Source organism: Sebastes umbrosus, chromosome 18, assembly GCF_015220745.1.
Source record: "Sebastes umbrosus isolate fSebUmb1 chromosome 18, fSebUmb1.pri, whole genome shotgun sequence".
Classification (NCBI taxonomy): Eukaryota; Metazoa; Chordata; class Actinopteri; order Perciformes; family Sebastidae; genus Sebastes; species Sebastes umbrosus.
In genome coordinates, this window is record NC_051286.1 from 11,178,250 (window position 1) to 11,204,031 (window position 25,782).

The following is a 25,782-nucleotide window of genomic DNA, read 5'->3' on the forward strand; positions in this document are numbered from 1 at the left end:
CCTGTCAGGAGAAAAGTGCTAGCCACAGAGCAACCCTGTCTCCTACAAAATTATGTTCTCGTACAACTAAACTGCATCCTCAATTACATTTGGCAGGAAATATATTTTCTCCTAGATTATGGTCTGAGTTTTAAACAGTTTTAAACACGTAGTTAATGGTGTAAATTGAAACAAAACTACTTAGTTAGGTTTAGGTAACAGAACTACTGGGTTACTTTTAGTAAAAAAACATCATGATATGGCTTAAAATGACTACGTAAGTGAACGTTGACTTTTAGTTTCACATTAGACATGAACAGCGGTCACCTGGGGGAAAGTCTGCTGTTTGTGTGACTCATCCACCACCACTCCCACTCACCCTTAGCAGAGTTTCTTGCTTGTTCTACTGGTTATTAGACCAATAATGTTATTATTCCACATAACTATCATTCAATGGTCACTCAATATACAATGTCACCTGCTCTCTGTGTTGCTCGTTGCACTACGTCACTTGCTGCGGCCGTCCGCAGACTATTTGTGATACGTCAAAGACAAATGTAATCCACAACAAAATACGTTTCCCTCCAAACGTAATTGAGAATGCAGTTTAGTTGTATGGTAACGTACATTTTAGGAGACAGGGCTGCACTCAGCTGACGGGTATCCCAGAAAAGCACAGCCCAAGTTCACATTTTCTTGAGGAGAAAAGTTGCAGCAGAGTAGTTGAGCATGAAAACTCCTTTTCCGTACAGTTAATCTAGGAAGAGGGAAAGAATAATAGCAGGTGATAAACAGCCCACTCTTTATTTGCTCACTGATGAAGTACCTTCTGCCTTTGTTGTTCTTCTTTATTATACATTTAATAAGATAGCATTTGTTGTTTTTTACGCACTGAGGTGCAGGTGTGCTTGTGTACTTTGGATGTGTTTGTGTGTCCTGTACTCATTCACTCTCGTCTGACTGTCAATGTCTATAGTCCCGTTGGGAAGCTCACATCATTAGCTGCCATCCCTGCGGTTTTCTTATGTGAGTGTGAGAGAGAGAGAGCATGCCAAGTGGTAAGCTATTGATTGTATGCCCTTGTTTTATGATGATATCTCTCCCTGCGGACTCCTGTCCAGCCTGGTGATTGTGTCTGTCCTTCCTAATGACTGTCTTGTTGCTTTTTTATTTTATATCTATTTATCCTGTCTGTCACGTATGGATGGATATTAAAAACACAGCTGTATTTTCACCCCACATGTTACCGGTGTGTGTGTGTGTGTGTCTGTGTGTGTGAGAGCTAGTGACCATTACAGTACAATAGAAATGACATATGGTTGTGGCTCAGTGTGGGCAGCGCATGTGTGGCTGATTGCTCTGCGAACAACACACTGTTTTGGGGGAAACTCTTTAAATTATTCACCAGCTCTAATTGGCTAGCTGAATGGGGACTGTACTGGGTTTCTTCCCACTGTTATGTTCTGCGAAGGATCCTTGGGCAGCATAGAAATGAGCCTTATGTCTAATGATTTTATATTTAATGACAACAATCAAAGAATCCGGTTCTTTTGGGTTTCCAAACATGACAACAAAAATCCCCTTACTCTTTAAAAAAGTCCTTATTTTAACCCAAACCACTGCAGAGTGGGTTATGTAAGGCTTACAAATACTATGCATTGACAATATAGCTCTATATCCATTACATTTGGTTTAATTACCTGGAAAGAAGGACTTTGGCTGACATGAGTTATCCATGTTTGTTTGGTTTTAAGGCACTTCCGTTTTATTGGAGCTTGCAGAAGAAAGTTATCATAATTACGACTTGGGTGTTGACAAGAACACTATTTGCAAATTGGTAACTGGTAATGACAGTAACTCCGATATGACATGAATGCGGCATAACTATAATGAAATAATCCATTAATTCAACCATGAGGTTTTACTCAAAGAAAACAAATGGGTGATTGATGTTAACTTCACTTGCCAGACTTACATTTTGTTAATTTAGTCATCTAAATTTGTAAAAGTGTTTTCTTTTAATGCAAATTTAGAAGAAAAAACGTACAGTTAAATGCAAAATGTGCTGCACATGCTGAATTTGGATCTAAAGGCCCTGACATACCAAGCCAACGGTTGGCTGTCGGACAGTTTGGGGCCATCGGTGAGCATCCGTCGGCCTAGTTTTTGCAGTCTGTCCCACATCTTCAGCTCTAGTTTGCCTGTGTCGGAGATTTTTCTGTGCCCGTCGGTGAGAGAAAATACTCTTGATTGGCTGTTCAGTGTAAACAAACCAGTGCACAGGAAGAGAAACGGACGTACGTGTTAGTTGGCTGCAGTCTTTGCGGTGTTTTCAAGTGCAACTTTTTGGCCCAGACAAAGGTGACGTGAGGCGACAAAACTGGTGGCTTTTGTCGCAGCTAGTTCTTTGATGTCAGCTTGCTGTGTCCCCAGTTTTAAGGTCTCTGCAGCCTTCAGCTTTTCAATTAAAACAAACAGAGAACTTATTTTTCTTGCCATTAAAAAACTTTAGGAAGTAAAAGCAGAGAATATTTTTTTCCTTCAGTGTGCTGGGTGAACGAATGGTATGAAAGTCTTCATCCCTTTATTTACTTGTCCTTGAGGGCATTGATAAGAGCTTAAGAGAAGTTGCTGAGAATTGCTGCCTGGTGCTGAAATATGTTGAAAGCTTTGGAGAATAAGCTCTCTGAAATGTTTGCAGGCCTGGGTCGCACAGTAGAAGCTTTTTGGCATACAGTATATGTTTTACAATAACAATTTCGCTGATTGTCACACCAAAGTGTGTCCTTAGTGGTGCTTATTGTAGTACATTATGAGGCAAACACCCATATATCCTGTATGTCCCGGCCATTATAGGGAGTTTTTAAGTGTTAATATGTTTAAGGTGCCTTGTGTAGTTTTCTTCTAAATGAACAAAAAGTTAAGTTCACATTCAGTGTTTCTCACCGTACTGCTCACACTTGTGTACAAAATAAGGACAACTAAGAGGAGATGCTAGGTGAAAGGAAGACTGATATGTTTGGTGTGTGTCTATTTGAGCTGAAATCGACTTACTTTAAATTGCTTTGAGGAGTGACATACTGTAGTGAGTCGGCGACAAAGGCAGTATGGCACTTTCTCAATGTCTGTCACAGCACATACCCATCACCACCCACCTAATAGCAGTCTGTTCATGACTCTATCACTGAGGCACACAGACCTACACACTGTGACACAGAGTCGTGGAGACCAGATGCTCTTGGTGAATAAAAAAGTACTATTATGTCAGTATTTATTAGTGTAACTGAACAAGGAGATAAACTAGCGATGTGACAATGACTAAAAAAAGACTTTAGATTTACACGGAGTAAACCAGATGGGCAGCAGAGGAGAAACAAAGGACCCCATGTTCTGATGTAATGCCATGTATTGATCTCACTGATTGGTGTTTTACGATGCTTTGTTGGTGTTTCCCTGCAGACTGGTGGGGACTTTCTGTATGGTACTTCAGAAGGTGGCCGAGGCGGGACAGCTGGAGCTGACCGACACGCTCATTGATGACAACAACACGTCAATAAAGGTAAAGCTCAACACTGCTCTCACATTGTCAGTATCAGCAATCTACAGGGGTCGCACTGTGGGAAGGTTGGGACAACTCCAGAGGAATCCTATGTTGCTACGTTTACATGCTGGATGTGTAAAGACATAATTTTCACCAAATTATAAGTAAACAACGTTTTAATATTGTGTTTGCAGCTTGTTGTGTTGGTGGCCAAAAAATCAATTAGCAGGTTTAACAGCTGCCATGGGTTTGTTACCTGGACATCCAAAATGAGGAGTAAACACCATTTACATGAAGCCTCTTCAAACTCACTGAACCCATCAGAACAAACTAATGCCTTAAAGGCAAAAAACTTAATTTAAGATTTGAGTGGAGATTACAAAGTTCCCAAAAGTACACGTCAACAAACATGTCAAGATGAAATTTAAGGAAATGTGTATAAAATATTTGAATATAAGGCAGCCATAAAGCAGCCATTAGAACTAGACCGCCTAGTTTCACAGCTTGGTCCAAGTTTCGTGAGCTGGACGCTTCACGCTGGACGGGCTCATTTATATAACAGATTGTTCCCGGCCAACCAGTCGTGTAAATGCATCACTCAGTGACAGACTTCTGCGTTCGTAGGGATGGCTCTCTGCGGTCCAGCCAAAAAAAACATGGAGTTTGGGGGATTAAATATTTAACTGGTATAGCTTCAATGAACAGCTGATACAGAATTTGTATTCCCTTCGATAGCTCAGTTGGTAGAGCGGAGGACTGTAGAGTGAATACATAGATATCCTTAGGTCGCTGGCTCGAAGGAGGACACTTTTGCAAATTTCCCCACTGTGGGACTAATAAAAGAATGTCTTATCTTATCTTATCTTAATGTCAATAAAGATCAAATTAACTAGTGACCAAAAATAGTTTACAAAAGCTTAAATCAGTTTATATTTGTAAAAGGATATGACTTACCTTACAGCAGTAGAATTGAAATGAAATCTTATTAGTCAGCAAAATCCATTCACAAGCAAGTAGGGGAACATTAAATGGAGAAATCAATCTTCCAATGCACCTGCAGCGGTGGCAATAGGAGAAGAAACAGCCGTCATCTGGCCTATTATAGTCCTGTACATCAACAACGATCTGATGGATATACAATCTTCCTTTGCACCATCAGCACATCGGGACAATTAACATTAATCCAGATATTCTCTATTGATTGGAAATTGTGTTTAGAACAGCTAAACCGCAGAGCAGCTCAGTGGTAAAGATGATTGTGAGGATGATCTGAGGTTTTAAAGCACCCCGGGGTGCAGAATTGTGTTAGTGGAGCAGGGAGTGCTGATGTGATGCTTCTGAGATGATGACACACAGCATGGGGAGTGCTTTAGGGTTTATACTTGCACACACATGCACACGTCCCGCTGACATATGTGCGAGTGGCTTCTCCTGAAAGCACACACACACACACAATTAAGAGAATTTTAGTGTTGTACCTCCGTGTAGGAAGAAACTAAATCCGACATAAACTGAGAGAGAGCACTTTTACTTACAACTGCACTGGTGTGGTTGCCATAGTGACAAATCTACTCCTCGTGGACTAGCGGTGATTGTCTTGCGAGGATGCAGGAAAGAGAGAGCGACACGGAGGGAGAAAGGAGAACGAGAGCCCCGTGTATATTTTCTCCTCATCCGTCTTTGTCAGTTAGAATAAATTGGCCGCTCCGTAATAAAGATGAGGTCATTGTCAGGAGGATAATATTTGTCCAAACATGACTCCGAAGAAGACGCGACAAGACGAACTACAGTGTCGCTGATGTTTCTGGCCTAGATTAAACTAACACTCGTTGTCGGTCTGAATTCCCTCGGCAAATACTAGGTAGAAGAGATGATTTATAGTCCTGTTAAAGTTTGTTGTCTATACCGAGAGCTTTTTCTGAACCCAATTAAATGGATTGCTGTACGGCATTGCGTCATCACCAAGGCTACGCCCCCTTTATGGGGGATAGAAATCGGAAGATCCCAATTTGACGTATGTTTGGATTGTAATTTTGACAAGTTCGTATGCATTCATCTCTTGTTAAACAAACATGTGTTTTATACACATGTCTAACGTTTATTTGCGACCTTGCATCACAGCGGCCGGATATTGCTTATCCAGACATCTATAGTGCTACATATTTGATTTAACCACCAGGTATTGTTAGGCTTAGTGTTGTCTGTAAGTAATCAACCTGTTAATAAGCCAACTATTTGATCTTTAAGCTGAGATTTAGTTGGAAATGACAGTCTGATGTTGCTGTGTGACTGCACCGCAGCAGCCTCCCACTCAAGCTAACTAAGCTAAGTTATCCATCAGTAGTAACTGTCACAACATCATTTAACGATTTACCACACAGAACAGTGAATATTTATATCTTATGTGCGTCAAATCTCAGTGTGAAAGCCTCGGTTACCAGCTTTTGTGCATTTTCCCGTTTCACTCCATATGTGGCAGCGCATTTCCCTCCCCCAAAAAGGGAGGGGATACAGCCTTAGTGATGACGCAGTGCCGGAATTAGCCAAGACTAAGCTTTAAAGGTACAGTAGGATGTAGGATTTGACGGCATCTAATGGTGTGGTTGCAGATTGCAACCAACTGAGTACCCCTCGGCTTACTCCTACAAGACTGCGGTAACGTGACCCGCCAAGTGCAAAACCGTGATAACGCTCAGAGGCCATCCTTACCATAGTAACACTACTTTAGGAGCAATGGAAGTCAGACGATGGCTGGAGCACCACGGTTTTACACTCTGCGGCTCACGTTTCACAAGCGTGTCGGGAGAATTACGATGGCCTTCAGGTCTCATAAAAACGTGAAAGGTTCTCTCTAGAGCCAGTATTTGGTTTGTCCGTTCTGGGCTACTGTAGACACATGGCGGAGCAACATGGTGGACTCCGTGAAGAGGACCTGCTCCCTATGTAAATATGAAGGGCTCATAGTGATAGTGACGACAGCACTGACAAACTAATTATATTAGTGTCAGGGACATTAATTGTGCTTTAAATTCCAATTTTTTTGTAGGAGTTTCTCGATGTGACATGTCATAAAGTCCTCAGATTAGATTTTGGTGCAGAGATAATAAAGACCCATCAGAAGCAGCTGAGAGGTGAAATAAGGAGATCTGCCCAACAGGTGGATTTGAACAAATTGGCACATTTTATATTAGTATTGAAAATGTTTTTTGATACACTAAGATGAAATGATCTTTCTGCCAAATGCTTTGAAATCAAATAACTGCACTGTGACCTTTCTGGAAGTGGAAGCGTATTAACTTTCTGCTCATTTTCATCTGCTTTCGTTTGTGTTTTCAGACCAGCGTTACCATAGAGATCAGATACCAGTCGATGGATGGCGCAGTGGGAGTTTGGAGCGACGGGGAGTTCCTCGATGTTCCTGACGACCGTGACGGGATGTTTGCCTTTGAAACAGACAGTTTGCTGTCAGCACAAAGTCACGGGTCGGGGACGTCTCCCGGACGGTCCTTACAGGGATCTATACCGACCTTCAGGAAGTGAGTCAAACACACAAACTATCCCCGTGATAACTCTTCTGCTGCCTTACGTTACAGTAAATCAGGCTGTGAAATGCTGTTGCCTCTGAATATTTGATGACTCTCCCCAACAGCAAACACGATGTGCTGTTTTAATTACGTACTTTAGCTTTTAAGAGATCATTAACAGTAACAGTGCTACCGAGGCACACATTGGTGAGAAAGTAACTTGAATGGGTTGAGGAAGCTCAACCAGCATTCACGCATTGATGATGCTTCATGCTGTCCAGCTGACGTAACATCTGTCTCTGCTATGGAGAGGATCATGTACAGTAGAGGTCTTGTGCTTTATGAAAATGGACAGACCCACCAAAGGGGGCTTTGAGTTATGAAGAAAACAGCTAGCATTTGATCTAAAAGTTGTTTTAGATATTTGATATATGCAAAAAGGGTTTGTGTATCTGTTCTCATAATTATCTCCTAAAGCCGTTAGATTTGACACATCAGAGGTAACTTAAAGGGGACCACACCAAAGTGTGTTTGCAGGTGTTGTGGAGTACTACTGCACATGAGGGAGCTGTGTGAAGTGTGATAAATTGCCTCAAGAGATGTCACTTGAGTGCTTAAGACTACAAGTTTGAAAGTGAAAGAAATCTGGTCATGTGGAGAAAGAAATGATCTGACCAGGCCCCGCCACTCATCTCTGCTGCAGGCTAGTGGCTCAAGGCAACTTTAGCTGCTACTAGCATAACACAAATCTCCAACTGAACTGTCAGCGGTTGAGTTGCATTGTGGGTAATGTAGGCAGCAGGTTTTGAAAAGGAAGAAGAATGTATGGAATGAAAAATATCGATAAGGCGGTATCTCTGGTTCTGCTGCATCGATTTGAATACTTTTTGGCTGGACCGCAGAGGGCCACTGTCACTGAGTGATGAAGTTACATGATTGGTTGGTAGAATGTTGGAGTTTCCTCATTGGCCGTAGCTCTTTCAAAATTAAAAGGCGAGAACAGTCCTTTATGCAAATGAGCCCGTTCAACGTGACGCGTCCGGCTCACGAAACTTGGACCAAACTGTCTAACTAGGCGATCTAGTTCTAAATTGAAATGAGATTCAGCAGCGGCATAGCCAATTTCCCGCTTAAAATTGTTTAGACGGAATAACAGAAAGTTTATGAACAGGCCACCATGTTGTTTGTTGTTTGAAACGGCAAGCAGAAAACCAGGGACCAATCACGATAGGGTACGTCACCGCTTGAATGGCCACTTGAGTGGAGCAGCGCGTCCCCTTGTGTCCTCGCCGGACCTGGTTGTCATGTATCGTTGGATTTAACATTAGAGACATGACCACTGACTATTTGTGTAACAATTTAGCCACAAATTCACAGACTGACCAGACACGGTCCAGCCATATACTCGGTTTTGACCGAGTCTTGTTTTGTTACTGTCCATTGTGAGTCTGACAAGGTTATAGGAGTGCAATGCTAAATCGGTGGAATACTGAAATGAACATGTAGATGTGTTTGAGCCTAGTTGATATCAACATCGTCATTGTCAGTTTTATGATTAACATGATTAATGTCATGCTGCCTGTTAAAGACGTTGAAGGAATTGAAAGAGACTTTTCACAACAATTTTCCCATCAGCACTCGTGGGGTTAAAAATAATAAGTGGATTTTGTTTGGTTATGTGCGGTTGTGAACTTTGCTTGTCATTTACAACCATGCTGAAGTTGCATAGTCTGTTGATACAGTTCAGAATGCATTGCATATGTTTGTTCATAATAATAGACACGAATCCATAGGCTGTACAAGGCTATATAGATTTATTATGAAAAACTGTTAGGCAAAGGTCTTCCTCTTAGGTTTGCTTGTCGTGTTTTTGCTGAATAGCATGTGAAATTATCTGTGGGAGGTATCGATTTCTACTGAGACTATCTGCACAGCCAGACCACTAAATCCATCATCATACTGCATGTTGAATGGGCGGGTGAAAAATTGTATTTGTGTGAGGCTGAATATTGTCGGATGCAGGCTTTTGTTTTGGTTTGTTGACCATGAACGGCAAAATTGTCTCACAGCATAAAATTAAAAAGCATCCAGGGTCTGCCGATGAGAGACTCAAAGGAGCCTGAGGAAAACAAGAAAATTTGACTAATCTAAGTTTTAGTGCATCCCACGGGTGTTACATAACAGATACAGTATTTGGATTTGATAAACTAGGAAAAAGAAAGCACAGCTGTGGAGAAATACTGTAAAAGAGTTCAATAAAAGTGGGAGGAAAGTAGCCGCTAAACTCACGAGGAGAAAGCTCATATCAAATTTCATTACATTTCCTCACCTTTCTTCAGGTGAACAAACCCTCCGTCCTTGCTGCGTGACGAGGGCACCTGTCATCCGGTTGCCGTGGTTGCACAGAGCTGTCAGTCAGACTTTGTAAGGCCCGCCGTAGGGCTTTCGTTTCCTCTGAAAAAAAGTTGAGAGTTGCTGAGAAAAATACTAAGTAACTCTCAGCCTAGCCAACAAATCCACCTCTAATCCGCCTTCATACCGGTCGGTGTTGGCCAGACTGATGGGTCTGTGGAAAGATTTTAATAGCCTTGCCACTTCTCATCCAAACCCCTTTATACCCTGAATTACCAGCAGCTCCGTTTATTTCTGGTTGAGAAGTTTTCAGTATTAAAACTTTCTAAAGATGTTTCATTGTGTCCTCAATTCTGACACTCTGTGGCTGGTTATAATTATTCTTATTCTGGTAATGAAGTGTTAATGTGCAGGAGATGATAACCGGGGATGACTCTCTCGTTGCTTTAGGGAGGAGGAGGAGGAGGAGAATGTCATAAACAGTTTAGCCTCAAGGTATATTCCCTACATCCTTCCCGTCTCCCTGATTTCCCCACCTTTTAGTTTGTGGTTTTGTGTGTCTGTTTTACCTCCTTTCATGCAGATGCAATCATTCTCAGCAGTGTCACGTCATCAGAAATACATCTCACAACGTCTAAGAGAGTTATTTGTCCCTCCCAGGTATTATCATAATCTCAGAACTTCTAAAAGCATAGCCATCAGCTGCCAGAGGTCTTTCTGAGACTTCAAACTTTGAGAGAACAGGAGTTATATTTCTAAAACTCTTGAGAGAGATGCAAACACAAACTCCTCTATTATTAATTATTATTACTCATGACTGCAGAGTGGAAGAACAAACAGAAGAACTGAATCTACACAGCCCGAGGAGCTCCACCTACTGCTGTCTATTTCTGTTATATCACCCGCAGTCTAAAGGTCATGCATGCTGCTTGAATGTAGGGATGCACCGATCCGACTTTTTCAGTCCCTTTACAGATACCGATAGTGATACCCGGGCTTTGGGTATCTGCCGATACGGAGTACCGGTCCGACACCAGCGTCTAATTAATGAGCTGTATGCCTCACTGTGTGGAAGTGACTGGGATCATTCATTTATGTGTAAGGAAACATCAGGCTGGACTTAAATATTGTTTTTCGTAACTTTGTAAAACAAAATGCTAAAATAAATTAGGGCTGCAACTAATGATTATTTTTTATTGTCGATTAATCTGTTGATTATTTTCTCAATTAATCGATCAGTTGTTTGGTCTATAAAATGTCAGAAAATGGTGAAAAATGACGATCAGTGTTTCCCACAACCCAAGACGACATCCTCAAATGTCTTGTTTTGTCCACAACTCAAAGATATTCAGTTTACTGTCATAGAGGAGTAAAGAAACCAGAAAATATTCACATTTAAGAAGCTGGAATCAGAGAATTTAGACTTTTATTTCTTAAAAAAATTATTCAAATCGATTATTCGATTATCAAAATAGTTGGTGATTAATTTAATAGGTGACATCTAATCGATTAATCGTTGCAGCTCTAAAATAAATACATAGATATAAATTTACTGAATTGTTGTTAATTATTAAAATAATAAATCGTGCACCAGCAACTTGGAAAAAAATCTTTTATTTTATTTTTTATAAATATTTATAAATATTTTTTAATTTTATTTATTTATAATTCCAGTATATAATGAATATAATATATATACATAGAATTTAATTGAATAGATCGGCCCCATTGCCACTGATACCCGATCCAGCTATTTGAGTCAGTATCAGTCTGATATCGGTATCGGTGCATCCCTACTTGCATGAGAGTTTGTGCTCTTTGCCATTTTCAGTGGGATTTCATTATAACTTTATGAGTATGGCTGCAAGAGCGTGTAGGTGGCTTGTTAAGGCGTATTGGTTCCTCCTCGTCCCCTTAATTGAGTGAAATTGCAGCCGGCGTTGACCATCCCACTGCTAACACCTCTCCTTTCTGCATCGTCTCTGGTCCTGCAGGATGATTTATGGCGGTGCACATGAAGCATTTTGTGCTATCTGCGATACCACAATGAGTCGGCTTTGCAGGGGTTTTGTTATTCCTAATAAATAAATCACCCTCTGGGTGGTTTTACTGCCAGTGAAGCAGATCTGTTGAATAGTGCATGCATAGACGAGCACATGTGCCAGACATGAAGAGAATGGATTTAAGGCTCCAGTTGTCATTTGATCTGCGGACATCAAATACTGGAAAAAACAAACAAACAATGAGATGAAATGGGGTCGCATATTATAGTGTGATCATACTTTAACACATTTCTTTTTCTTGTAAAAACAATTTGTAAATTATTTGGCGTTGCCTCACTGAAACATACTGCTGTAAATAGTCATTGTGTTTATTCAGACGCTTTTAATATGCATGATTCATTTGCATAACATCAAATCGGCACTCAAAGGAGACAATTCAGCCGGGCAAAGCTTCTGTTGAATGGATCATTTACTGGAACAAGTGTTCATTTATTTATTAGGATTTTTTGCCAAGTGTCTGATTCATTTGTCCGTCAGTGTAAACTGCTGTGTCTTCAAAGACCTCTCTGGCGTCACATGTTGATAATATCACACGGCACTGAGGTGCAGGCGAGGCCTTTTATGTCACTCGTCTTTATCTCAGTGGGTCTGCTCACTGCGGCACCGACTCCCCGTGGAAACACTCATAACTTCATTCAGATGTGGCAGCTAATACAGAGACATGCCATTCTTATACAGAATAGATATATTCATCTTGGATATAGATTTTGTGCCTTTACTATTTGGATAGCTGTCAGCTTTCAGACGTACAGTACAGAAAGCCCTTGTCAGCAAAAAGTAAAATCTTCAGCTCAGTAAGTCGACACATTGCTGACACACTGCAATCTCAGATGAGGCTTTACAGAGTCCATTTCTGTTGAAGAGATGGTGTTATGTGGCATAAAAAAAACATCAAAGCTTCATTTTTATGCCTCAGCGCCGGGGCCAGAGGCATTAAGTTTTCGGGGAGTCCGTTTGTTCGTCCGTACCATCCTTGTGAACGCTATATCTGAGGTTTGTCTTGAGGGATTTGGCTCAAACGTCGACTTGGACTTAAACCTGCAGTAGGCAGAATATTTTTGGCATCATTGGGCAAAAATTCCATAATAACCTTTCAGCATATTGTAATTCAAGTGTTCTGAGACGTGAGACTTTGACCAATCACAGGTCATTTCAGAGAGAGAGAGCGTTCCTATTGGCTATTCATTCAACGGAGGCAGCTGTCAATCACTCGCAATCGCTGATCAAACGGTCAAACTAGGCAGCGCTGATCAAATATGAATCAATATCCTGTTACTGTAATGCCTATTTCTCACCTCAAATGTTTTCAGAAACATTGTAGTGTACTGTTCAGCTCCGGCTGGTGGGCGGTGCTTGGTATTTCCTCAACTGATCTCAACATGGAGGCCAAAACACAAACTTTCTCATTTTACAGCTAAACCGTACACTACAAGATGTTTCTGAAAACATTTTATGCGCGAAATAGGCATAACAGTAAAATAATATTGATTCATATTTGATCAGCGCTGCCTAGTTTGACCGTCTGATTGGAGTTCACGAGTGATTGACAGCTGCTCAGAGATGGCAGACTCCAACTCGGCTCTGATTGGTTGTTTTCCTCCGGTCTGTGAAATCTTGCAGATGCCGTTAGGAGCACCGGAGGACACAGAGGCACATGATTTTTTTCCGATTATCTATCTCATGCAGTACTGTCAGTATATAGGGACCGTTTTATAAAAATAACTTGTTTTAATCATATTTGCTCCATTTCTACCCACTGCTGCTTTATGATGAACTGATTAGATGTTGGTGGTCAAAGGTCACTGTGACCGCTCACATTTTTGCTCAAGCATTTATATGCTAATTATGACAATTTCACAGAAATGTCCAACAGGATAAAATGATGAAGTGATGACATTTTGGACAGACATGGATGTAAACTGCATGCTAGGTTTTGAATCATCTGAAGGATATGTTGTTCATCTGTTCTCCTGCTTTGTTTCCTTCTGCAGACACAGATGCTGGTTGACGCAGTTGTCTTTTGATTTTTTGACATACCTTGTTTCTCCTCGTGTAGCTGTATCCGCTTGAGGGACTGCTCCGTGTTTGTCAGCTCTGCTGTTGTGTTTTGCTGTGGTTTGCAGTGGCTCTCATTCTCAGCTTCTGTGATAGTGCGGTGTGTAAATTAGAACAAAGTGAGCGAGTGTGTAAGCTCCTCTGTCTGTGTTGCAAGCCCTGATGTGGGAGCAGACGATGACGACATGAAGACGTGCCTCTTGGGGTAAATCCCAGTTTCTGCCTCACCTGTGTGTTTGTCCTAGATAGGAGTTAGGATCTCATTAGAGTTGATTATTTATAAGGTTACATAAAAGGAAATCCCTTAGACATCACCAGGGATGTCTAGAAAAAGGGAACATTTTGTCTCTGAATGCCTTCAAAGTAGTCTGAAGGAAAATGTAATTTCCAGCCCGGTTGATGCAATAACAGAGTAAAAACTGCAAGAGTGGGATTTGGAGTGAGTAGGAAAAGCGTTTGTGTAATGTACATTCTTGTACTTCTTCCTTCCTCTTCATTTTCCTCCACCATCCTTCTTTTCTTTTTTCTTTCTTCCTCAGTCTGCATTATGTAGACAGATGGTCATCCACATAAACACACTGTAAAATTATTGTGGAGCTATATTTATTCCAGATAAATGCACAGATAATGTTTTGTTTGCACTATATAGGCCATGAAGGCTCAAAGCAATCTTTTTTTTAATGGTGTGAGGGGCATTAAACTTGCATTAGCTTCTAACTATGTGACACTAATGAGGGTAAAGTTATGAGCAAACATTTGCAAGATCACAGGCAAAGAATATCAATTACTTTATCAATTAACTTTCTAGTTGGCAAATGAAGCGGCTACACAAAAGCACTGGAGGAGAGATGCCAATATAACAGAGAAAAATAACGTTGATGTTCCATTTTCTTATCTGTTGTGGTCACGTAGAAGTAGAGATCTCACAACAGCCAAAGTGCAAAGTTGGAAAAACTTGATGTCCTGAGCAGCAGAGGATGAAACCTGCCAAGGAAAGAAAGTGTTGAGAGAGAGAGAGAGAGAGAGAGAAAGGCCTGCAGAGCATTCGATAAGGTTGCAGGACAAAGAGTTCTGGTTTAGTGAGAGTTTTCAACCGCTAACTGTGTTATCAGGTAGAGCCGATTTTTGTCTGGAGGCAGTCCAGCGGATACTGGAAGCACCCGAATGTGTGCATCCAATCTATGTCTGTAAGAGAGAAAGAACAGGTGTGTGTAGGCTACAGCATCTCACTGAGCTCCATTCAGCAGAGCCCCCAGAGCAGAACGCACAGACAGTATATGTCAATGAATTATTGATCGCTGGCGGGTTATTTCTTATCTTCCACACTTATGAAAACACATACTGTACAAAACACAATAAAACACAAGCAAATTTTTAAACATATTCAACACTTAGACAACATTGAGCATGTAATTCAAGGTAACTCTTCTGTCCTCACTGTGTGTGCAACAGTCTTATTTTTGCTATTTTAGATTTAGTTTTAGTCTTAAAACGGAAATGCTTACTAGTTTAAGTCACATTTTAGTCATTTTTATCCTTCAATGTTTTAGTCGACGACAACTCAAACCGTTAAAGTCCAGTTTCAGTCATGGAAAAGTCATTATATTTCAGTCAACTTAATCATTACTTTTAGTCTTACTATGAAAAATGGGTTCTATGGGTACCCACGAGTCTCCCCTTTACAGACATGCCCACTTTATGATGATCACATGCAGTTTGGGGCAAGTCATAGTCAAGTCAGCACACTGACACACTGACAGCTGTTGTTGCCTGTTGGGCTGCAGTTTGCCATGTTTCGATTTGAGCATATTTTTTATACTAAATGGAGTACCTGTGAGGGTTTCTGGAAAATATTTGTCATTGTTTTGTGTTGTTAAATGATTTCCAGTAATAAATATATACATACATTTGCATAAAGCAAGCATATTTGCCCACTCCCATGTTGATTAGAGTATTAAATACTTGACAAATCTCCCTTTAAGGTACATTTTGAACAGATACAAAAATCTGCGATTAATTTGCGATTAATCAGGATTAAATATTTGAGTCGATTAACAGCCCTAGTTCACATCAAAGCTTTGTTTAATGATGCAATTTAAGGAATAAAAATGTATTTTTTTCTAAAAAGGAAATTAATTAGTTGTTCATTGGCAACCACCCCTCTTATTCTCCCTTTTTTTTCTATTTAAATGATGTGGCTACCAGGCTAGATGCATATCCATCACTTATTTACACATACAGATGTCCATGTTTGACCATCTGCTTGCAGCAAGCTCAAAGCCAGTCTCTGGAATTAAACTGCAATTAACTCACCCGTCCTCAGCTCCTTACCCCGCTGCTTAATATGCACATTAAAGATGATTTCATAACTGTGGGGAAAATGTTTCATGCACAGTTGGAAATCCGTGTTTTATGGAGGAGATGGAAATCAAGCTGGCAGGTACTGCCGAATAACCTTGCGAGTTTATCTGCATCAGTTAGATAATTCATCTTCGCTGCAATTTACACGTGTAATGAGGCAATTCATTCATGCTCTCATGTATTATTGATTCTCACATAGCCAACCCCCAGTCATACAGCACAGATCATTAACAGCTTTAAGCACACATGTCCATATGTTGCCTGAGTTCTCTGCGTTTTAAATATGCAATAGCTGGCTTTACATACAATAGTGAGCCTATTATCTCCATATCTTCAGTGCAAAGCTTGACTGAGTTCCACGTCTCATGCAAGGTGTTTGTTTGTGTGTTTGGTTGATGTGCAGATTGGCTGTTGCAGTATGCATTATAGTCACTAATGTGTTTATGGTTTTTATTTCAGATCAAACGAAAAGAAGGAAAGAGAAAATAATAAGTATAACGTTCTCTACTTCTAATGCGCTACTTCAACCTCTCAACTAGTTGACTTTTCTCTGTATTTTTTTGACATTTCGTGACTTTTACCTACAAACTTATTAAGTATGAATTTGCATTTTTCCATTTCTCTAATTGGAAACCGCACTTGTGAACTTTCTTTGCCTTCTCACTGACATCTTTGAAGGTTACTTTTTTGCCATTAAATCAGCACAGAGGGACGACTTCTTAAAAAAAACAAAAAAAGGTTCAAAGTACATCTCATTTTAAACTTCGACGTCTGATGTTTGTCCTTGTATTCACTCTGAACTCAGCAAAGGAAAGGGAAAGAGAGTGAAGGGAGCGAAAGACAAGTGAGGAAAATATTTGATGGGTAAATTTATTTTTTTTTCCTAGAATTTTCTTGAGTCTCCTCTCTCTCTTTTTGGTTGAAAATCACTGTTATTGTGCAGAAAATGCATTCCTCACTGCTGGCAGATCACTATATTACCTGCTATGACTTCATGATCTTCTGCCTACAACTGCTCATATAACAACCTACGTTGACGTTTCCTGACATGTTACTGTGATCTTGTGTGGTTAATCTCTCTCTCAGAGGCAAAAGGCAGCAACATGACATTGTTTTAGTGCCAAAAACCTTTTAGGAAGGAAAGTTTGGTGTAGAAAATTTGTGATTTTGACTCAGAAGACTCAATATACGCATGCATACAATTTTGTTTTTCTGGTCAAGACAGCTGATTTGGCTTTATACCTTTGTATTGTTCAACTTTATTACAAGTCAAAGTTTTTCTTGAACTCTCTAAAGTAACTCAGATGTGCTGAGAGCAAAAGTTGTGCAACCATAGAAATAGAATAGGAGTAGAACGGTCATTGAACTGTTTGCCGTGGTAATTTGACTAGTAAAAAAAAAATGGCGATTGTTGTTATGGTGACAGCACACGTCATTGGGGCCGTAAAGTGTGTTGCTTTGCCGCTAAACCAGCAGCGGAGGTAGTCATAGAGCCAAATTGACGTGTTAAGGCCAATTCCATACTTGCTTTCTTACTGTACTTACTTGTAAGAGGGACCTTCGTAATGGCGGGACTACACGCACACATCGCGCTGGCATGAGTGAGTCCACGACTTGCCGCAAGTCATTTTATCTGGGAGGTAGGTTATGCCGTTACAATGGTTGCAATGGCAATGGTACACATAAAAACGGTCGCCACTCTGACCATCCTGTTTCGTTGATTTGAACAGTAATGTCCGTTCTACTCCTATTCTATATCTATGAGTGGAATGAACGTGTATTAATCATGTTACGGGAACAATAATCTGTCCACATTGAAGGCATAGTTCTCAATAATTTGTTTCCTTCAAGATTGAGTACTTGTTTTAGGCCCTAAAACAAGGTGTTACATTTAAGATGAAGGTTATAATTATGTTTGGATAAAGTTAGAGTCGGTGTTAGACATGTAGTTGTACTGCTAAGTTTAAGGTAACCCTCCAAGGAATGTTCAGTACAATTTGCTCACAGGTACAGTAGTACAAAATGTTTTTGTGTGTGTCGATGCAGCAGAGAAGATATAATCATTTTCTCTTTGTTATTAAAGATGTTTTTTTCCCAGTTTATCTGATTTAAAGGTAATCTTGGTCTCCTCTGGTGGCAGTTTTACTCACAGAGGAAATAATACGCTTGCATATTCCCAGAGTTGGTGCCACTAAGATTCACATTTTTTTTAATTAGTTGACCAAACCTCATCACTGTTTTCTCTTCTCGGTGTTAAAGTACAGCATTACATGAAGTTAATGTCAGTTTGTTATGAACTCTGGAGGCCCTCCAGACGCACTTCTGTTCTTTGTTGGTGTACAGAGCCCAACCCACTCCATCCTTCCCCTCTTCCTCCTCCTCTCTCTGTATCTCCAGCCATGTACCTCCACCTCTTTCTCTCTCCCTCTCCTCCTCTCTCCTGCTTCCTCCACTCATCTGGCCAACTGTTATCTTGCCTGGCTGGTCTGGAGGGTCTGCACCTGGCAGGTGAAGAATATGGAAATATAGTTCAAAATAAAAGGAAGCTCGGGGAGGAATTTTGTTGGGGCAGATTTACGGTGATCTCACCTCCTCTGTGGAGTTGAGTAGGATCAGTGGTGTCTTTCATGTGGTATGTATGAAACACTTTTTTTTTACACATTGTGTGTTTTATTTTGGTAGCTTATTGTTGAATCATAGATTGACTGAAACAAGGAGGTGGATTATTGTAACATCTGATTTTGCCATTAACCATGGCTGCATCTCATAATAATTTAATTATCAATAAATTGTTTTTCCAATTAGTTTATTACTCCAACCGGACTTTTAAAATTGTTTACATTTTCTATGGATTGACTACTTAATTATCTGATTGTTTCAGCGTTTCAGTTACAATTAACAGATGTTACATTCAAAGGTAATTTCCAAGGTGTTTTTCATGCATGCACTGATAATTCAATACACTTGCACATCAGCTGGAAATACACTGGTCAAACTTTTATACTTGCTTTATACTGTAGACATGACACAGGCTGAGAATCCAAGAGCACATATTCAAGTGTGACTGGCCTTGATTTGATTTCACTGGTGAAAGCGTTTCACCTTTACTCCTCTGTCTTTCTTTTTATTCCCATTCACTGGCCTCCAGGCTTTTACTTTTAAATCACTCGTGGCACTCAGTCACGAAGCCATCGAATGAGATGTAAAACCATCCAGTTGTCCATATTCCGTGAAATGAAGTTGAAGGTTGCCTCTAGAATATAACGGGGGAAAGATCAAAGCAGATATTGAACTCTGATACACTCGACTCTGAATGCTTGAGGAACCAAAAGGAAAACCTTCCTATTCATTAGTTTCCTGACATGTATCCATATCCGCAGCAAATTGGACGGTCACACTCATTTTTAATTATTAAGGCACCTCATTTGTCGTCCCGCTGATGACATCACAAGCTCTTTGTCGTTGTGGTGACATGTGATCCCGATAATATCAATGTGGAGACACTGGATACTCTTGTTTTGTGATTGGAGAATTGGTGGTGGGGGAGCAGGGAGCAGAGGGGGAGGGGGATTAAATCCACTGGAATTAAATGTCTAGCAGAGTTACAAAGATGTCCATGATATACATTATGGTGTTGGGTTGCATTTTGATTATGTCCACAAGTGGGCCGTGGGGTTTTCTGCTCTAGTCAAGGTCAGTACTCATCAGTTTCTCCTGTGGGTCTGAGTCCACTGATGGAGAGTGATCCTAATGAGACAAGATCATAGACTGTATATAAGAAGTGGGCGTAGTCACCGTGACGTCACCAATTGGTTTGGGTCGTGTCTAGAAGTTAAATCGCAAATTGCGAAACTCTCGCGAGATAGTTAAGGTGAGGCATTGACCTTGAATGTTTAAAGTTAGGATTGGTTGTTGGGCAGCAAGACTTGCGAGAGTCTTTCCAAGTTTTGATGTTTGTGGACTGCCGTTTTGAAGCCTCGAGTTCTGCCTTTTGGTCATCGCCATCTTGGTTTCTTGCAACCACAAGTGAAATGAGAGGGTGGAGCTAAGTACAACCAAACGCTGAATAAGACATTTTTAGACAACCAAAATGTTACAGTGAACTTTTATGAACTGAAAACACACTGTGAAAGACTTGCAGACCAGACAACACCGTGTAGCGACCTGTCAATCACAAGGTAGCCCCGCCCTAAAGCATCCCCTGCTTTATGGTCTATTTGACTCTAAATGGGACCATAATTTACTAAATGAACATCATGCTGTTTCGAAGAAGACTTGAAACTAGTGATTGAGACCATAAACTCATGTTTACAATGTTTATTGAAGTAATAAATCAAGTGAGAAGTAGGGTCATTTTCTCATAGACTTCTATACAATCAGACTTATTTTTGCGACCAGAGGAGTCGCCCCCTGCTGGCTGTTAGAAAGAATGCAAGTTTAAGGCACTTCAGCATTGGCTTCACGTTTCAGATTTGGAGGTTGCCCACTGGACAAGAATGAAAAAGTTCACTTTCCTGGAATAACTTTCCTCTCCTTTCTGCTCCCATCTGCTTATTCTATCTCCTCCACCAGAGCAGGGAAGGGAGTTTTCTCAGCCATGAAGCTCGGCAAGATCAAGAGCTCGAAGGACGATCACAAGAAAGGAGGTAAAGCAACACTCGAGACACAAGACAAGGCCCATTTAACCCCAAATTAATCATTTAACTTCTTGTTAATTTGTTGATTTTGTTAATTCACTATTTTTATTCACATCTTGCATCTTAGCTGGAGGGAAAATATATGTTGAAGCCCGTTTCTCAAGTTGTTCTTAATTATCTAGTAAATGTAGACTAAGGAGAGGCAACTGTTCGTTAAACAACAAGGGTGGCTCCAGAAGAGGTTAGTGTAGATGCTGCAAAAGCATCAGTTATATCAGAACTGGAGAGTATTTCTACATTGAAAGTTAAGGCTTTTCTTGATGGAAAAAGTGTTTTCACTCTTCTCCTGACTAGTATTGCCAAGAGTTTGACTGACGGATTCAAGTTTGGATTCAGGTTCATCCAATTGCTGCCAACATTGCTTTGAAAGTGTCTGCCCTTTTCCAAAGGGCTTCTAATGAAGGCTTTTCAGATGGTTCTGTGTAACAAACCATCTGGCGGCTCAGCTTAGAGTCCGAGCCCCCCCCCCCCCCCTCCCTAAGAAAATTTGGCCCAGATATCAAAAATAAAGTAGTGGAATATATTTACATAGGATTAAAAAAGTACTCTAATAAATATTTTAATTGTATAATGTAAACCCCAACTTTCACTGAAAATAGAGCAGACATGACCTCAGGGTCTTCAGCAATAGTAACACCACATATTTGGTTAGTTCTGGTGATGTCACCATTGTGATATTGTCGTTCAGATGAACCGGCGGTCCTGGACATGGAGGACATGGACAGGAAGGCGATGCGTCTTGCTGGAGCTATGGACCCAGACACCATCTCTCTGGCCTCTGTCACCGCCGTCACCACCAACGTCTCCAATAAGAGGTCTCATTTTTGTTCACACACTGAGACATGCATGCACACACATGGTAGAGAAATACACTCAACCACTCACCATCCTTAATGGCCTCAGTCAGTACTGTACATCTCAAACTGCTGATGCCGCAGGGTAATTTGAAACTGTTTTGGACAGCGATACCATTTAATGACATATATTTCTAAGAATAAATGTATTCAGCCTGGGAAGATGGAATAATGAGAGCATTCACAATTTAAGATTCAGACTTAGAGTTAAGTTTGTTATCATGTGCCACCACCTCACTTTTCACTGTTGGAGCGCAGGAGAATGTAATCACAGATTGTGTTGTGTTTCTTAAGGTCAAAGCCAGATATCAAGATGGAGCCAGGTTCTGGACGCCCAGTGGATTACCAGGTGTGTTTGTGTGTTTCTGGGTGTGTGTGAGTATGAACACAAATTTCTACCTGCATATCCGCACATAAATCTGTGTGAAGATTCATTGATGTGGGCTTGTGCATCTTCCTCTCCAATTATGTCTATTTCTCAAGAGTTTTTTATATTTTGTTTTATTTTAACCATTTGTGTGTGTGATTTCAATATATACACGAATCCGGAGAAATACTGGTAGGAACCAATTACTGGCGTCTCCCTACAGTATGCACACATTTGAATGCAAGCTGTCCTAAGAAGTGTTACATTTTCTATTTTCACCTTTACTTTCTATGTAATGTTACTTTTGACAATGTAGTCTCAGAGTTTGGGAAGAACCTGAGCAGTTCTCAGCTTCGGTGCAGTGGTCCCACAGAATAAATTAACTCGCTCAATTAACGTTGGCGTTATTGTGAAATATAACGTTAGTTGCTCTAACTAGGGCAATCTAATGACCACAAAAACATAATTGATCAGTCAGCATCACAAACCAAACACGTACAAAGCGCCTGCTAAACATGTTAACTGGTGACTCTCAGCCGAATGCGTCATGGTTGCTCGTAGTGACGGCAGCTGTTGAAAACATGAAAAGAACATGCAGGTGTCCTCCTTCAATTTGACTTAAATCCATTTTAAATAGATACTCATCTGTGTTTATTATCCGCGGCGAACATTTACGTACGTTACTAAAAGCAACCACGGACGCATTTGGATGAAAGTCACCAGTTAACACGGTTAGCAGACAGTCGAGTCACCACGACTTGCTACCGGAGTAATGGCAGCGCCCCAAGATTAAAGAAATATTGTCATTTTGGGAAATATACTTCTTCATTTTCTTGCAGAGGGTAAGATGAGAAGATTGATACCACTCGCATATGTTTGTGTGTTAAGTAGAGATGTTGGGAGCATCTTAGTTTTCTTTGTACTTGTGGCTGTTTGCCGGCTGAGGCTACCAAACTAAATTTATTCACCACAACATCAATGAAGAGAATAATTGTGGACACAGTGTAACTGTCCTCCAATGCTAGCCAGTGGCCTATTTTTATGGCCTATTTCATTAAAGAGCATGAATACATTTATTCTCCAGACTGAGATGCTGGTGTAATACTAAGCTGAAGACTCTTCCTCTCTTTTTATGTTTCTCTCTTTATGTTCCTCTTCATTATCCAACGACTAATTGAACCAGCAGGATGTTAGTTGGATGCAGAAACCTTTAGCTCAGATGTAATTTGTCCATCCAATGATACATTATTTCAGCCAGGCTAGAAGAAGTGTAATCTGTCAAAAGCCCTCACCGCCTGGAGTCAGAATCATTAGTTTGTGATTGTGAAGTTTGAATTGTCCTCAGGGTTATAACTGAGCAGTTGCATGATAGTGTTGCTGCTGGTTAACTCACTGTTGGAGGAAAGTCATCTTGTTTTAGCTTTCGGAGTCACATCTGATCTGTGCTAATGTTTACCATCAGATCAGCATCACAGTGATCGAGGCGCGGCAGCTGATCGGCCTCAACATGGACCCTGTGGTGTGTGTGGAGATCGGAGACGACAAGAAGTACACGTCTATGAAGGAGTCCACCAACTGCCCGTACTACAATGAGGTGAGACCTTGTAAGCTTTAAAAAAATCACACTGCAAGAAGGCAATGGACACTTTTTTTTATGTAATATAAACTAACTTCCCTTCACTGAATGTCAGCTTCACTTTGTCCCTCCTATTTAGTCCCTTCGTATTGTTTCTTCCAAACAAACTATTGTATTTCCAAGGCTGATCCCATTTTCCTAACCTGTGTGGTATTCTAGTCATGCTTTTAAGTTGACATAAACTACCTTCAATAACATTTCGGTAAACTTTGACGGTACGTGTCCACAGGCTCCGTGCTTTCCACGCTCCCCATTCACTGTCTATGCAAGCAGCCGCGCAATGCATTCGGGTAGCGTGGCGTCACGATTGGAGAGACTAGGCGTCACGACGCCCGCTCCTTATTTGCATAAAGTTGAGGTCCTGGCTACTTTATGCAAATCACGGGCGTCCGACGCGACTCACCGCCTCTCCAAACTCCCGATAATCTTTTAAACTAAACGTTGTCGATCCAAAATAAAGACAGATTCAGCAACTGCATGGGTTATTTCTCGCCTCAAATGTTTTCAGAAACACATTTCAGTGAACTATTTACGTGAAATAAGAAAAGAAAGTTTCCAAACGAGCCTCCATACTGGTTCCGGTTTGAAAGCTGGGAGCAGCAGCCAACGGCGGGAAAGCATTCATCCAATCAGGAGCCGAGTGCCTTGTTTCTAGGGACAGCACACCAAGCGTCCAATGTTGGGAAGCGTCGCGTCCCCTCGCGATAAAAAACGCCCCTGTGGACACGTACCATGAGGATCGACTAAGATTTGCTGTTTGAGCAGGTTGAGATTAAATTCAAAATAATGATACCAATTAGACTAAAAGCTATCTTTGAGCAAATATGATAAAAAAAGTATTTTTTTATAAAGCGGTCAGTATAGCCTGACAGTAGTGCATGTTTCACAGACCGAAGGAAAACAACCAATCAGAGCCAACTAAAGACAATTAAATCCTCAGAGCTGCAACACAACAAAACAACAAGGCTTGTTAACTAATCTCAATAAAACAAGAAATGTGTATTTACTCCCACAGCAATCACAATGAATACTGCATGCTACTGCATTCAGTAGCTTTCGTTAATGTGAAGTTAATGTGAATATGTTAAATGAATTGCAAAGCCGAGGTTGTATAAGATAAGACCATAAGCAAGATAATTGCTTTTTCCTGTTCTCCTTCAACAAAACAGATTTCTGGGGAAATCCCAACCCTGACATGCACGAACATAAATGCAGAGTAGAGGCTGTCAGTGCTCCCTTTGATGGTCTAATGTTGTAATGATTTATTGACTTCAAAATGCTACACATAAAGCTCTTAACTAGAGAGCTCTTGCCAGCTGTGAGTGTTCCTGAACAGCAGATAATCTTTCTTGGTAGGACGTGTTGGTAGTGGTGAGGGTCACGCTGAGCTCAGCCTCTGGGTTGTGTCCTGCAGGGAGAGGAAGTGACAGTTTGTCTGCTATCGATTCCTTCTGTTTGTCTGAAAATCCCCCCGGTGATAGGCAGACTGGAAACCAGAGTGATCAAGATAATAGTCTTTCACACTTTCTCTCCAGTTTATTCAGAGTCTGAGCTGATCCAGATAGCTTCACACTTCTCAGGAACAATCAACTGAAATTGTCTGCGGTGGGAACTTACAATCATCTCTGGTCTCTTGAGGTTCAATGGTAGTATTGCAAAAACTACATCATCAAATATTTAATCGCAAATTAATCAAACATTTTTTATCAGTTCAAAATGTACCTTAAAGGGAGATTTGTCAAGTATTTAATACTCTTATCAACATGGGAGTGGGCAAATATAATATATGTATGGATGTATATATTATTGGACATCAATTATCAACACAAAACAATGACAAATATTGTCCATAAACCCTCACAGGTACTGCATTTAGCATAAAAAAATATTCTCAAATCAAAACATGGCAAACTGCAGCCCAACAGGCAACAACAGCTGTCAGTGTGTCAGTGTGCTGACTTGACTATGACTTGCCCCAAACTGCATGTGATTATCATAAAGTGGGCATGTCTGTAAAGGGGAGACTCGTGTGTCCTGCAGGGAGAGGAAGTGAACCCATAGAACCCATTTTCATTCACATATCTTGAGGTCAGAGGTCAAGGGACCCCTTTGAAAATGACCACGACAGTTTTTCTTCACCCAAATTTAGCGTAAGTTTGGAGCATTATTTAACCTCCTTCGCGACAAGCTAGTATGATATGGTTGGTACCAATGGATTCATTAGGCTTTCACTCTAGCTTTAAAACTGAGCCCGGTAAAACCTAAAAATCGCAAGTTGCGTTAAAGTGTTAAAGAAATTAGTGGTGTTAAAACGAATTTGCGTCAACACGTTATCGCATTAACTTTGACAGCC

The 25,782-nt window shown here is 40.7% G+C and overlaps 1 protein-coding gene across 11 annotated transcripts in view; it reads left to right on the forward strand.

Moving 5' to 3' along the window:
* otofa (otoferlin a) overlaps positions 1 to 25,782 on the forward strand; it is a 96,258-nt gene that overhangs the window by 33,145 nt on the left and 37,331 nt on the right. For all 11 annotated transcript variants that reach the window (XM_037749988.1, XM_037749987.1, XM_037749994.1 and 8 more), the window contains exons 4-9: positions 3,439 to 3,538; positions 6,857 to 7,056; positions 20,448 to 20,521; positions 21,261 to 21,387; positions 21,721 to 21,775; positions 23,256 to 23,387. In XM_037749988.1, coding sequence (XP_037605916.1) covers positions 3,439 to 3,538; positions 6,857 to 7,056; positions 20,448 to 20,521; positions 21,261 to 21,387; positions 21,721 to 21,775; positions 23,256 to 23,387 — 688 coding nt within the window. The remainder of the gene's footprint in view (positions 1 to 3,438; positions 3,539 to 6,856; positions 7,057 to 20,447; positions 20,522 to 21,260; positions 21,388 to 21,720; positions 21,776 to 23,255; positions 23,388 to 25,782) is intronic.